General features: G+C 58.0%; 1 protein-coding gene across 1 annotated transcript; it reads right to left on the minus strand.

Moving 5' to 3' along the window:
- Positions 1-377: 377 nt before the first annotated feature.
- Positions 378-13,205, minus strand: WNT10A (Wnt family member 10A). The gene is made up of 4 exons (XM_082691439.1): positions 12,658-13,205; positions 11,356-11,618; positions 4,059-4,438; positions 378-1,509 (listed from the first exon to the last, which is right to left on the minus strand). The coding sequence occupies exons 1-4, from the start codon at positions 12,768-12,770 to the stop codon at positions 1,012-1,014; spliced, it is 1,254 nt and encodes a 417-aa protein (XP_082547565.1). The 5' UTR covers positions 12,771-13,205; the 3' UTR covers positions 378-1,011.
- Positions 13,206-14,055: the final 850 nt, after the last annotated feature.

Below are 14,055 nucleotides of genomic sequence, written 5' to 3' on the forward strand. Positions count from 1 at the left end.
GATGGTTGCCTGAGGGAAAGGGGCTTGGGGGATGGACAAAATGGGTGAAGGGGAGTGGGAGAGGAAGGCTTCCAGTTATGGAATGAATTAGTCATAGGAACACAAGGCACAGCATAGGGAATACAGTCACTGGCATTGTAACAGCGTCCTATGGTGACAGATGGTAGCTTGTTTGTAGTGAGCACAGCTTAATGGATAGACTTGTCCAATCACTATTTTGTACATCTGCAACTAATGTAACATTGTGTGTCAACTGTACTCAAAAAGGTTTTTTAATGCAAACAAAAAATAAAGGGGCCCCACTCCCCACAAATCACTCTACATGAGCCCCAAGCTTTATTTTCTTCACCGCACAGAGCACCGTCTGAGATGACCTCGTTCATGTGTTTACTTGTTTATTGTCCCTCTCCCCCAACCAGAATGTAAACTCCAAAAGGACAGGTGCTGTGTCTCTCTTATTCACATCTGTATCCTCAGCACCCTTCGTCCCCTGCAGAGTGCCAGGCCACAAAAAAGTGCAAAATAAATATTTGTTAAATGAACATGAACGATGAGGAGAAGAGGCCCTTGGGGGAGGGCATCGGCGGCCTCTACAGAATCACTTCAGCTCAGTGACGTCCATTTTTTCTTTTCTAATCATCCGCCCCCTGCCCATCGGCTTCCATTCCCTCTCTCTCCAGGGGGAAGAGGTGAAGACAGGAAACGGGAAAGGCCCAGAGACTGCCCCATGACAATCGCCCTCGCCCTGGGTGTGGGTTAATTCCCAGCCCAGAGGAGATGACTGAGCCTGGGGCAACGAGCATTGAGGCACACCGGGAACCCACAGAAGTGAGGGGTGGCGTCCAGGCAGGTGGGGACTGCCTCCTGATTGCCGATCTGACCCTCAGAGCCTGGAGGTCCCTCTCCGATCAGAGGGTCCAAACTCCTCTCCCAGGAGTCTGGACGACGACGCTGTCCGGAGAGCCAATCTGGCAAGCGGCAGAGGGCCGGACTCCGGCTGGGGCCCTCCGCTCACTTGCAGACGCTGACCCACTCGGTGATGCGGCACTCCTCGCAGACGACGAAGCAGCACCAGTGGAAGCGGCAGTGGCAGCGCTCGCTGCGCGTCTGGCGCAGGATGTTGTGACCGCGGCCGCAGCACATGCTGCCACAGCCGTCGGGGCCCGCGCTGCTCTTGTTGCACAGGCGGCCCACGGTGCCCGCCGAGTCCAGGCGCGGCTCGCGCTCACAGAAGTCGGGCGACTTCTCGAAGTAGACGAGGTCGGCGGGGCTGGCGCGGCGCCGCGACCCCGGGACGCCCGGGGCGGGCGAGGGGGCCCCCGCGGGGCCGGGCTCCAGCTGGCCGCCGTTGCGGTTGTGCGGCCGGATGAGCGTGGCGCGGTGGAAGCGGCTGCGCAGCAGCGCCCCCACGGCGCGGAACTCCGGCGTCACCTGCCAGCACGTCTTGAGCTGGCAGCTGCCCGACGTGCCGTGGCACTTGCACTTCCGCCGCATGTTCTCCATCACCGCCTGCGGAGGGAGGCACGGCGAGGGGTGACGCCCGCGGCCAGCCCCACGGCCCTCCTCCCAGCGCAGACACTGGCCTTCTAGAATCTCGGAGAATTCTGAAACTGACTCCCATCGAACACAGGCAAAAGCTGAGGCCCGAAACAGAACGGGGCTAGGGGGGCGGGGCGGGCGGAGGTGTGTGGGTGTGTGTAGGATTGTGGGCTGTGGGCCGCACAGCTCCTGAGCCAGGCAGTCCCGAGAACAACTCCCGCCTGCTCTTCAGGACTGTTCTCCCATCCCTCCTCCCACCAGGCCAGGTCCTGGGGGAATTCCCTCCTTCCTCCCCTCCTCTCCTTTTCCAGCAGCTGCAGGGGGCCCTTGGGGCTGGAGGCTCTCGCTTCCTGAGGGGGGATCCCAGATCCTCAGGGAAATTCCCTCTCCTTCCACCCCTCAGGTGGGGGCCAGGAGCAGGGGTGGGTGCTGGCCCCAATATATCTCATACCCAAAGCTTCTGGCCTCTATCCAGGCATGAGTTGGGGCTGTGGAGAGTCTGAGAAAGCCCCTCTCAGCCTCTGGCCCTGCAGCCCTTCGCAGAGACCCTAAGGAGGGGACAGAAACTGGGGACACTCCTCTCTCCTCCATTATACTGGCTGGGGCTTATTCTGCCCAATGCTGAATGCCATCAGCTGAGTGAGCATCAACAGGGGCCAAAGGCTCTACCTGCCTACAGAATGGGAAGAGTCCCAGAGAACCAGACCCCCCCCCACAATGAAAATGAGGACAAGACCCCACACCTCCAAGGGAAGTAGTTACAGGAATACAGCCTACCCACTGCCTCTGCCCAGCTCTCAGCCTGCTCTAGAATCTCCTCCCAAAGAACCCCTTGCCATTATTATCCTCACTAGAGACACCAGAAGCAGTTGGCCACATCTTCTCCCCCAACCCCCAGATTCCATTCCAGAAAACAACGTCTGGTGGGGAGAGCAATGATCTGGGGCCCTCCAACCTGGGCGGTTAAGGCCACAAAACAGAGACCATGCCTTCTGAGTCTTAAAAGGCCCCTCTGCTAGTAGGTGCAGCCTGTGGTGTCAGCACCATGGAGGAACCAGCCCAAGCCCCCCCACCCCACCCCCTACCAACAGCTCCAGAACGTTTGCTTCCCACAGGCAGCAGCCATTAATTAAGCAGTTTAACAAGGAGGGGGAGGTACTGTTGGTATGGGCTGGGATAGTATGGAAGCTTGGGAAAGAAGCTGGGTGAACAGGGCAGGGCTGGGTAGAAGCTGGATGTGACCTGAGGGTGTGTATGCCTCAGTTTACTTCACCTCTAAGTCAGGCTTGGAAGAGCTGAATCAGCTCCGAGTCTCTGAAAGGAAAAGGTGAATGGCCTGGGCTGAGAGGCCCGGAGAAAAGGGGATGCGGAGGGACAGGTGCGAGCCAGAGCGAGGGGAAGGCAGAAACAAGGCCCAAAGGCAGGCCAGGCAGAGCTAGAGAGAAGGGATGGGGGCTGAGCAGCCAGGAAAGGAGGGTGCGGAGTTATGAGAGAGGACTAAGGGGGCATCTCAGTGGAGCCAGACGCAGAGTGCAGACAAAGGCCACAGCTCAGTACAGGCAAGGCCGCAGCTCAGCTCAAGAGAGCACAGGCCTGGTGCTCAGCTGCCTGCAGACCAATCCTCCTTTCCCACTTCCTCCTAGGTTGCATGGCCTTGGGCAAGCTCCTCCATCTTTCTGTACCTCGGTTTCCGTATCTGAACACGAGGCTAATACTAGGACCCTCAGAGCTAGTTGTAAGGATTAAATAGGCTGCTAGGCACTAAGGTGCTCCAGGCAGTCCCTGACACATAGGAAGGACAAAATAAATGCAGGTGATTATCCATTCCCTTCCCTAAATGCAGGAGATTATTCCTTTCCTTTCCTTTCTTCTTCTTTTTCTTTTTTTTTTTTTTTTTTTAATGAATGATCTTTGAGTAGTATGAACATTCAAAGGAAGGGAGGTAAAGAAGAAAAGCAACCATGCAACCCCCACACAGGGCCATGGTGGCCCCCAGGCACCTCCTCTTGCAGGAATCCCTCATTCTGCACAGAAAGGCTGCAAGAGGTCAAAGATCACAGCATAGGATAGCACAGAATCATGGAACATTAGAGCTGGGCCAGGGCTGGGGGGATGTAGGGGACTGGGTGATCCAGTTCAACTTTCTTGTTTTATAGGGGAGGTGACAGAGCGGCAGAGCAGGGCCAAGGCCCCCAAGGCCCTGAATGCAGCCCAGTGCCCCTTCCACCGCTCACTGCAAGGTAAGGAGAGGACCAGGCTGCTCAGCAGAGGGGGAAGCTGATCCAGGACAGGGCAGGTCTCATCCCTGCCTTCCCCCACCTAGTCCAGGGCCTGGCACACAGTGGGCCTCCAATGCAGGTTTGAGGACTGGATTAGGCAGGGGGCAATGAGAAAGCTGCTGAGCTAGGTGGAGTGGCTGTGTTCCCTAGAGGAGAGGTCGGCCTGGGGTGGGGGAGGGGAGGAGCCCTAGGCAGAGGGGTCTGGAACAGGCCCCAGGCGGGGGCGGGTGGGGCTCTCACCTGCCTCCCAACTCGGTTGTTGTGGAGCCTCATGCGTGCGTGGATATCTCTGTGAGGCTCCCGGGAGTCCAGAAAGTCCTTAGAGAAGCGCTCCCCGAAGCCCACGTCGGGGCTACAGCCGCCCCACTCCCAGGAGTCCTGCAGGCCCGGGCTGGCAGGGGGCAGAGCCGGGTGTTCTGGGACCCCGTGGCTCAGGCCCTTACCACGCTGGAGCGCGTCCAGCTGCAGGCGGTGCAGCTTCCGGCGGAAGGCCTCCTCGTCCCCGCGCCGGGAGGCGTCGCAGCCGCAAGCCCTCAGTTTACCCAGGGCACAGGCATTGGACACAGCGTGTACGACCCCGGCTGCGGCGATGGCGTAGGCGAAGGCGCTCTCTCGAAAGCCTGGGGGTGGAGATCCAGGAAACAGACTCTGGGGGGCTTCGATGTCTCAGAGGTCTCATGCCTCCGCCCTCCCTGCCCGACCTTCTCACCATAAGAGGAGGAAACCGAGGCCCAGTGTTGGGGGAAGGTCTGGTACAGGGATACAGGCTCAAAGAGGGGCAGAAATCACCCCCCCAGAAGTTTGGGGTGCAGAGTGGAGTGGGGAAGGCCTCCCCCAGAGCCCTCTTTTTGCTTGACACTCCATTCCTGGTTTCATTAACATCACCCTTAGCAAGCTCAGAGTCTGTGTCTACCTCTCTCCTGTTGGACAGAAAGTATCTGGTAAACGTTCTTTTGAAAATCAGGGACTGATTCTATTATCTCTCATGCTATGTTTGCAATTTTAAAAATAAGCCTGCAGAAAGAAGACAAAGTTTAACCTAAAAAATATATATATATCATTCGTGATGGACTTCCAGGCCCCAGAGGATGCTAAAGATGCAGAAGGGCAAGTAAGAGGAAATGGTGTCCGCCTAAAGCTCCCGGCCCCAAGTCTGCCTTCCTGGTGTCACTCGCTTCTGCCGACTACAGAACATTCTCTGATGGCCAAGTTCAAGAGCCAGAGAAAAGACCCCATGAGTTTTCCCTTTCCCTGTCCACAGGCATCCCAGAAAATCTGAGAAAAGGGCACCATTCCACCACCTATCCTGCAGTGGGTCTAGGTCAGCTGAAGGGGTTGTTTGAGAGATGCTGAAACACAGCCCAGTGCCCTGCACGTAGTGTTGAAAGTTGAGAGGAAAGGGTGAGCTAAGGCAGACACTTTCCTTGAGATGCTCAGGGGCACGGACACCCTGATGAACCACTCTCAGGGGCCCAGAGCTGGTCTCCACTACTGTTCTCCTCGGTGTTTCCCAGTCCGACCCATCCTCTGGGAAGGCCCTGGTAGGTCTGGGCCTCCTTGGCAGGGGGAGGTCTACTTGCAGAAGATGCTCTGGCTCTGGGACCCACTAGGAACTTCTGGCTTATTCTGCATCTAGAAGGGACCAGCTAGCAGCATTTTCTGGTACAAGTCTCTGACCAACCTCTGAAATTGAGAGAGTGTGGGCAGTGGGACAAGAAGCCAGGAGCAATCAAGAGAACTCACCTGCGCCCAAAGCCAGACCCTAGCAGGAGACCAGAGGCTTGCAGGAGACCAGAGATTCAGAGGAAAGAACACTGAGTCTTTCCACACTAGCATCAAAGACTGGAAGGACATGCTCTGGGAGTTCCCACAGACCTCAGAGAGCCAATAAGGACTGGACAGAGACCCTAGCCCAATCCCGCACCCTCCATGCTCACCCTCTGCATCACAGGGTCCTGTCCTCCTGTCCTTAGCTAGCCACTCACCCACCCTAAAAAACAAGATGTGTAGTCGTTGGAAGTATGAACTCTGGAGGCAAACTGTCTGTGTTCAAATCTTAGCTCTTCCATTTATTAGCTGTTAATAGCTACATGACCTTGGCCAAGTGACTTGACCTCTGTGCCTCAGTTTTCTCATCTGTAAAACAAGACTGTTACGAACTGCTTCATTGTTGTCCCAAGAATTAGTAAATTTCAAGTACTTAGAAGAGTATGTTACTCATAGTGAGTACTGCAGAAACATTAGCTGTTTTTGAGAAGTTCTTCATGCTGTCTCATTCCACTCACAACAGCTGTAGTTCCAGGCCATTGGTTCTTGTTTCCCCAATCAGGGACAGAGCCCAGCGGCTCATGACCTACTTTAGGATCAATCACATGGGCCACCAGAAGCCCAAGAAGCAGGCCATCCCTGTCCATCTTCTCTCTCCATCATCTCGGGACCTTTTCTGTAAGGAGCCCAGCTATGAGCAGACAGGAGGAGATGAGGATTGGCCTGAAGCCTTTTAAGGGGATGTTGGGAATTGGTGGGAGCTGGAGAGGAGTAGACACTGACATGGGAGGTGGGGCCCAAGGGAAAGTGCTTACCCACTGCCTTTCAGCTGTGGAACTCTCAGCATTTCCCCTATTGCTAGGGAGCTCATCAGCTCACTGCAAGGCCAAATGGCAATACTCAGATCTCCAGAAGCAGCTTGGGCCTCAGGAACCATCCCCCGCTTCAACACACACAGTGCAAAAGGGAGATAGATGCCCAAGGTCACAGGGGTTAGGTAGCCCACCAGCCCCAGCTCTCTCAGCTCCCAGACCTGGTAACTTTCTGCTAAAGGACACTTGGCTCTAGGGAAGACATCCTCCTGAGTAAGAAACCCAAGTGTCCCCGGTCCCAATTCCTATGGCCCTATCTATGCATGCTACTAAGAAAGGGCAAGAGGCTGGTCCAAGGGGACATGCTGGGCCAATCACCATCTTCCGGGCTTTGTGACATTCAGAAGCAGGTCCAGAGAAGTCTGGAAAAATGTAGTTCACAATCTACAAAGAACACCCCTACCTAACCCAGGTAGCCAAAGACGCCATGCCATGGCCTCTGGCAGCTGTCACAGCCACGTGCAGGGGCAGCCAGGCAGGGCCCTTGTGACCACCCTCTGCTGCAAGCATCCAGGATTCAGAGACATCCAGCCTCCTAGGTCTGCCCCCAGCTCCCACTCAGGGCCCCAGTTTCGGTCCTGGCCCTGACTGTCTGGGGCAGACACAGGCACTGTGCCATCTGGCCAGCTGGAGGGGGAGAGGGGTGGGGCCAGGGCCAGCTGGGCTGCCTGAAGCATGGAGGGAGGTGGGGGCTTGTTAAGACGCACAATTAGCTGTCCTGCCTTTGATCTGGGACAGGGACTGCCAGCATCTAAGTGGAGTCAGCTGCTGCTCCAGGATGGGGCTGGGGGAGGAGGATGGGAGGGCAGGGGAGCATGGATGAGAGAGGGTTCAGGAGCCAGTGGGAACTAGGAGGGATCAGAGACGCTTGAGCCCCGCCTATTTGAGTCAAAGAGGGAGGGAAGGGGAGAGATCTGGTCTCCATCCCCTCCATGCAAATCATCTGTGCATTGCTCCTGTGCCTGCGCTGAGAGAGAAAGAGGGAGAGAGGGTTGTGTGCATGTGGGAACACTTAGGGGTGACACTGAATGTGGCTACACGTTTGCACAAACAAAGGTAGGTGTGTGTGTGTGTGTGTGTGTGTGTGTGTGTGTTTATACGTGTCAGTTTCATTGCCTGGTAGCTCAGGGAGGCAGTGGTTGACGGCAGTCTTTAAAGTCAGCTGGCCCACATTTGATTCCTGGCTCCATAGTTCCCTTAGAAGCTGTGTAACTAATGGCAAGTTACCTAACCTCTCATTGCTTCATTTGTAAAATGAGGATACTAATAGCACCCATTGCATGGGAACTGTTTGAGGATCTTAAAGTACAGAAAAAGTGCTTCAGAACACTGCCAGACAGGGGCGCCTTCGTGGCTCAGTGGGTTAAGACTGTGCCTTCCATTCAGGTCATGATCCCAGAGTCCTGGGATCAAGCCCTACACCAGGCTCTCTGCTCAGTGGGGAGCCTACCTCTCCTCCCCTTCTGCCTGCCTCTCTGCCTACTTGTGATCTCTGTCTGCCAAATAAATAAATAAAATCTTTTAAAAAAACAAAGACAAAAACAAAACAGTGTCAGACAAACAGCAAGTACTTAATATGTATTAGCTAACTTATTGGGAGCTATTAGAATAATGGAACATTAGGTGATCCTGGTATATGATTGCCCAAGCCTCTGTCTCCCTATCTGCTTGTACCAGTAACCCGAAGCCTGCAGGCCTGGGCATAGAACCAAGCCTCCTCAAGGATGGCCGTAAAAGGGAGGTGGGAGAAGAAAAAGCCAGGGCTTTGGAGAGCAGACCCTGAACTCCCAAACTGGGCTTCCATTGGGCTGAGAGCCTGGCTGGCTGCTGGGCCTCATGACCCCTCTTTCCATCCATTCTAGATGGGTCTGGGCCTTGGAAGAGGGCAAGACTAACCTGTGTGGGTGTTCCTAGGGCCTGCTGCTGGAATCTCCTACACTTGCCTCCACCAGCCTCTCCCTGCCCCCTCACCCCTTCTTTCCACTCCATTGTCCCCTGTATTGAGTGACAGATGAATAGGTGTTCTAGTACTCACGAGGAGGGGCTTCCCTCCAGATGTGTTGCCCAGCAGATTCCAATGGTCTGGATCCTCAAAACAAAAACCTGGGGATATCAGTGCCCTGGACCTTAGGTCAGAGCCACCCCTGGGTCGGGGACCTTCCCACAGCTTTTTTTGGATTCTAGCCCCCGAGAGGCCTCTCTCCCTGTCCCTACCCACCCAGGTTCTAGCACCCTGTCATGCCCTCTCCTGGACTGGGTAAAGCCCTGTTATATGCCCTGCCTTCCCAAGTATGTCCACTCTAGATGTTCAAGCACCTTTTCTCCTACAATGGAACCTCATCCCTTTACCCAACCCATTTCTGGGGACATGCCAGGACAATCAGATGCAGTAACAGCATTAAGGTGGAAGTCCCAAGGGACCACCTCTTCCTAGCAGTCTCTGAACTCTAGATATAGCAGAACGAACCTTTAAGAGAACCCCACTGGCAATCTGGGTTGGAAGAGGGGTCAGTGCCCCGTCTTCCACTTGGGGGAAACAGGTCACCTGACCCAACATGGGACAATTCACAATTTGAAAAGGACACTGGGGGAAGGACCCAGCACAGGGATTGGCTGCCACCAAGAATGGTCCCACAGAAGTCAAATTTAGCCAGTCTTTGTGGTGATGGGCAGGGGATATAACCCCACAGGAGGATGAAGGATGAATCCAGATACAGAGTGAGGGAAGGGTTGTAATGGTGGCTGGCGGCAGGAGAAAGTGGCTATTTTTTCCAGAAGCCCAGAGTCCCCAGCGAGGAGGGAGAGGTAGAAAATAGGATGTCGCAATGCGAGAGTAGAAGCCACCTAGTAGGACAGTGTTTCAAGGCCGAAGGAAGGAGCCCAGCCCCACTGCCAGAGCCCAGGAGCCGCTGTCCCGCCCCTTTCCCCCGCACTGCGCACCGCCCCGCCATGGCTAGCCCCGGCAAGTCTCCCCCTCCACCCCTAACCTACCCCCTACCCGTCCCCCCAGCTCACCTCCCGCGTATTAAACTGCAGGTGAACCCGCGAGCGCCTGGCGCCGCGCCAAGCCCGCGCGCTTCCACCGCTCCGAACTCACCCCTGACCTTCAAAGACCCCACGTCCTCTACCGGGCCCCCCAGACCTCTCGCGGCCGAAGTAATCAAGACGCTTGGGCTCACTCTATCTAGAGGGAACAGGAGGCCCAGAGGGGAAGAGGGGACACCGAGGCCGGCAAGAGGGATGAAGAGCTTGCCTTGCCTTGCCTCACCAGAAGCGGCTGGGGTGAGAACCTCAGCGCCTGTCCAACGCCCCCCGCCCACGCGAGCAGAACCCAAATCAAGGACTGGGTGGGGGGTTCCTCATTGCGTGGGCCCGAGGGCTGGAGGGAACACGGGGCGTCGGGGAACTCACGGGTCACCTAGAAACCCGGAGTAGGAGCTGCCGCTCGGCGGCCGGGGAGAGCTCCCGCCCGGCCAGGGCAGGACAGAGGCACAGGCCTGTACCGTGACGTGGGCGAGCGCAGGCGGCTGGGGCTGGGCGCTAGGCCCGGGTCCCCCCCTAGCCGCCGTCTGCCGGTTCTGCGGGGCTCGGGTGCAGCGGGGCGCGCGGGCGGGGCGGGGAGCGCGGGGCAGGGGCGGCGGGGGTAGGGGTGGGGGGAGCCCCTTGGAGAGCCGCGCGGCTAGGGCCGGGAGCCGTCTGCCGCGGCCCCGCGGGGATTAGTTCGCGGCTGCATGCCGCCACACGCGTCGGGCTGGGCTCGGCCGGGTAGAAACAGCGCCCCGGGCGCGCGGGGGAGGGAGTGGGGAGGGCGCGCGGGGGCGGGGCGGGCGGCCTGGAGCTGGGCTGGGGGAGGCTGCGTTGGCCCCGGACTTGTTCCCTGGGGGCCCCTGGGGATGCAAGGAGGGGTCCTAGTGAAAAGGGGATTGTCCCCAGCTGGCCGAGTTCTTTTTGAAATTAGGGTGCCTCGGAGTCTGACTCCTCCAGAAGCCTCTGGGCCCCAAGGCCACAGGGTATAGGGGTACCCCTCTTCCTCCACTGTCAACTGAGAATTGGACAAGTCCCAAGGAGCCAGGTCCCCACACTGTCCCACTCAGGTAGCTGAGAGGCAAAGATAGATACACCCCCCATCTTCCCCAAAAGATCTGAGTCAAGACCTAAGGTACTAAGGCAGGAGGTGGGTGTGAGCAGAAACTATCTCCAGCCCAAGCTCCTCTAGAGGTTGTCACGATAGACCCTGGGTCACCCAGAAGTCCCAGGGGAGGACAGGGAGTGGGCTGGGGCTTCTCTGGGCTGTGAGGGGAAGAGGGGTTGGCAGAGCTGTCAGGCCTGCTGGGCGGGAGGCATGCACACACCCAGAGCCTCTGATTCAGAGAAGGTTCTCGGGGGCGGCGAGAATGACACAGAGGCTGGTGGTGTACCCTGCCTGCCGGGAAGAGCTTTTGCAGAAGTACAGACATTTTACCTGCCCGGGCTTCCCTCACCCACACCTTTCGGGAAAAATCCTTCCTGCTGGCTCTGGGCACCTTATCCCAGGCTCTCCAACCTAAATGCTGTTTACTTGGGAGAGGGAGGATTGAGAAAGGTGACAAATGTGGATCTTTCCTGAGCCTGAGATATACAGTGTCAATGACAGGGCAGGCTAAACCAGGAGTCAGTTCTCAGGCATGGAACCCGCTACCCTCAGCCCAAGCAGCTCAGGCTGGAGACACATCTGCCCCGTTTGTCTGGCCCCCGGTAGACCAGCCAAGACCAGATAGGAGCAGTCTGGCTGGTAGATGGGCACCTGGGGGGGGGCGAGTTGCCAGCTTGAGGGAGTGTGTTGGGGGTAGTTGGCTTTCCTGATGAAGGTGCTGGATGGGTGCGCAGAAGGGCAAGGGGAGTGGGGAGGGAGCAGCTACCTCGGCTGAAGATGGGGCTCTCATAGGGGATCTTGTTTCGAGTCTCCAGACTAGAGCAATTCCAGCGCTGGTCCCGGAACTGGTGCTGGCACTCGTGGATGGCGATCTGGATGCCCTGGATGGCCGAGGCGGCCACATCGGGGTGACGCACACACACTTCCATCTGCCTCCTGCTCAGGCCTGGCAATGTCAGGCACACCGTGTTGGCATTGAGCACAGGCTCCGGGGGGAGGCGGAGGCCCAGAATGTCGTTGGGTGCAGACCTGCAGGAAGTGAGGAGTGGGTGTTGGTGAGCGTTTGGGAGAGCTAGGAGGGCCCCACTTAGCAATCCACACTCTGTCCCAAAGGCCAGAGTCCCCCTGTTCCAACCTCTGCTTCTAAAGGTTAGGCTTACAGGTAGAGTCCTAAAGCCTTCTCCTGTCCTTGGTCCTCTTATCATCATTGCCTCCAACGCCACTTGCCCAGCTGCACACCTACACAAGTTAACGTGTAAATGCACACACATCCAAAATGCGCACATATTTCATAAGGACCTGCTGAGGCCCTGATGCTCACGTCCGTAGCATTCCCCAGGACACCACTCCCAATGCCTGTTTCAGACCGTCCCAATCACACTGACACATTTCTCACCCATTGAGGGGGCCACACAGACCCAAGAACACTTACACACATGCACACTGCAGACAGAGCGATACATGCGCACACACAGACCCAAGAATGAACACAGGAACATCTTAACATGTATCTGATCTGTAAACTCTCAGTCACACACATGTGCACACACAGACTGCTGTTTACAACTTAACCCCCAGGGTTCACAAAATCACACACACACACACACACACACACACACACACACACTGAGAACCCTTCTGGCTGCAGCTGTCTCAGTGACCCCACCTGAACTACTCCCTTCCAGCACCCCCCACCCCCAGTGCCCCTGCCAGGGGAGTCATCTCTGAGGTGGAGCAAGGCAGTTTGAGCTCTTTCCTGGGGGTGGGGACGCATTCCCCCAGCCTGGGGCGGACTCCAGGTTGGCACTTTCCCCCTCACACATACACCCAGTCTGCTAGTAGCCTTCACTTTCCTGGGTACAGCCTTGTCTCCGTGGACTGCCCGGATTCTGTCACCAGTTCAGCCCCCACCTATGAGGGCAGTGTCTTTCATTGGGCACCAGCACTTTCCTGCGACACAGTCCCTCCCTCCTTCCAGGGTCCCCCTGACCCAGCGGGAGCGCCAGAGGCCCCCCGCGGCTGGGGGTCGCAGCTCTCCAGGAGGGCGGGGCGGAAGGTGAGGGCTCACCTGGGCACGGCGGTAGCCAGCAGCAGTAGGAAGAAGAAGAGCGCGCAGAGCGCGGGCCGCGGCTGGGGCCGAGGTCGGAGCCGCGGCCAGGGGCAAGGGTGGGTGCTGCCCATGGCGCGCGGGCCGTCACGGGCCAGGAGTGGGGGGCTCACAGCCCGGCGGGACCGGCGAGCCAGGGGCGACGGCGCATGATCCGCAGGGGTCGGGGCGGCTGCGACACAGAGCTCCGACTCGGGTCACGGCTCCGGGAGCAGACGGCGCCCGCCTCCCCGCTCCATGGGGCAGCGCCCCCGGGCACCGCCCTCGGGGTGGGGGGGGGGGGCGGGCGGGCGCACCGGGCACCTCCTGGCACAGGGGTCCAGGGAATTTCCCAAGGCCCCCCTGCGACAACTCCTGGTGCCTCTCGAGGGTAAGGAGGGGGCCGGAGGTGCTGCGGGCTGGGGACGAGAGGTTGGGGTGCCGGGGAGCCCCCCAGAGCAGCGCCTCAAGCCTGCGTGCTTCCGAGGGCGTGCGAGGCGGGCGGGGGTGGGGTGGGGTGGGGTGTGGGGGGGGCGGCGCTGTCTGTGCCCGGCCCCACCGCCCAGAGAGTGAGTGACTGTCCCGGATCAGGGATCTCTGCCGCCTCCCCTTTCCTCCCTCCCCCCCCCCACCCAAGTGTCTCAGGGCTCTACCCCAGGTGACGTCACGACGGGGGAGTGTGTACCGGTCGTGAGGCCACCGCGACCGCTCAGGACTCGGGGTGGAAGCGGCGGTGCGGAGGGCAGAGGAAGGAGAAGTGTTGGGGGTCCGTGCGCGCGCGTGCACGTGGAGGTGCCAGTGCCAGGGGCGCGCTGGTTTGTGTAAGAAGCTGTGTGTTACTGCGAGGCCTATGTGTCTGGCGGAGACAGAGCTGCCCGGGAGGTGTCCTCTCAATATACACACCTGCAGGGGCTGGAGGGGAGGGGCTGGCCCCCCTGCTTGCCTCTCCCACCTCAGGAGGGACTTCCCGGGCTTGGCTGGTGTGGCAGGTGTGGGGGGTCCCGTGAAGAGGTTTGACAGCCTCTGGATTTTGCTTTTCTTCCTTTTGTGACTTTAAACAGGTGCCTCAGGCTCACTGACCCACCCTCTGCCCCTTTGTGAAAGGAGGTTATAGAAGCCCACCTCACCTAGTCATCTAGTTGGTGAGCCAATGAAAGTAAATGCTTGTTTGGGAGCAGAGCTCCCTGGGGTGACAGGCCCTGGGAGAGGGATTAGTGAGCTCTTTAATCCTCAGAGTGTGCTTTGGGGGTCATCTTATTTTGTCCCCTTTGATTTCAAAAGAAAATAATGAGGGGCACCTGGGTGGCTCAGTGGGTTAAGCCTCTGCCTTCAGCTCAGGTCATGATCTCAGGGTCCTGGGATCTAGCCCCCCATCGGGCT

This window comes from Mustela nivalis, assembly GCF_964662115.1.
Source record: "Mustela nivalis genome assembly, chromosome: 11".
NCBI lineage: Eukaryota > Metazoa > Chordata > Mammalia > Carnivora > Mustelidae > Mustela > Mustela nivalis.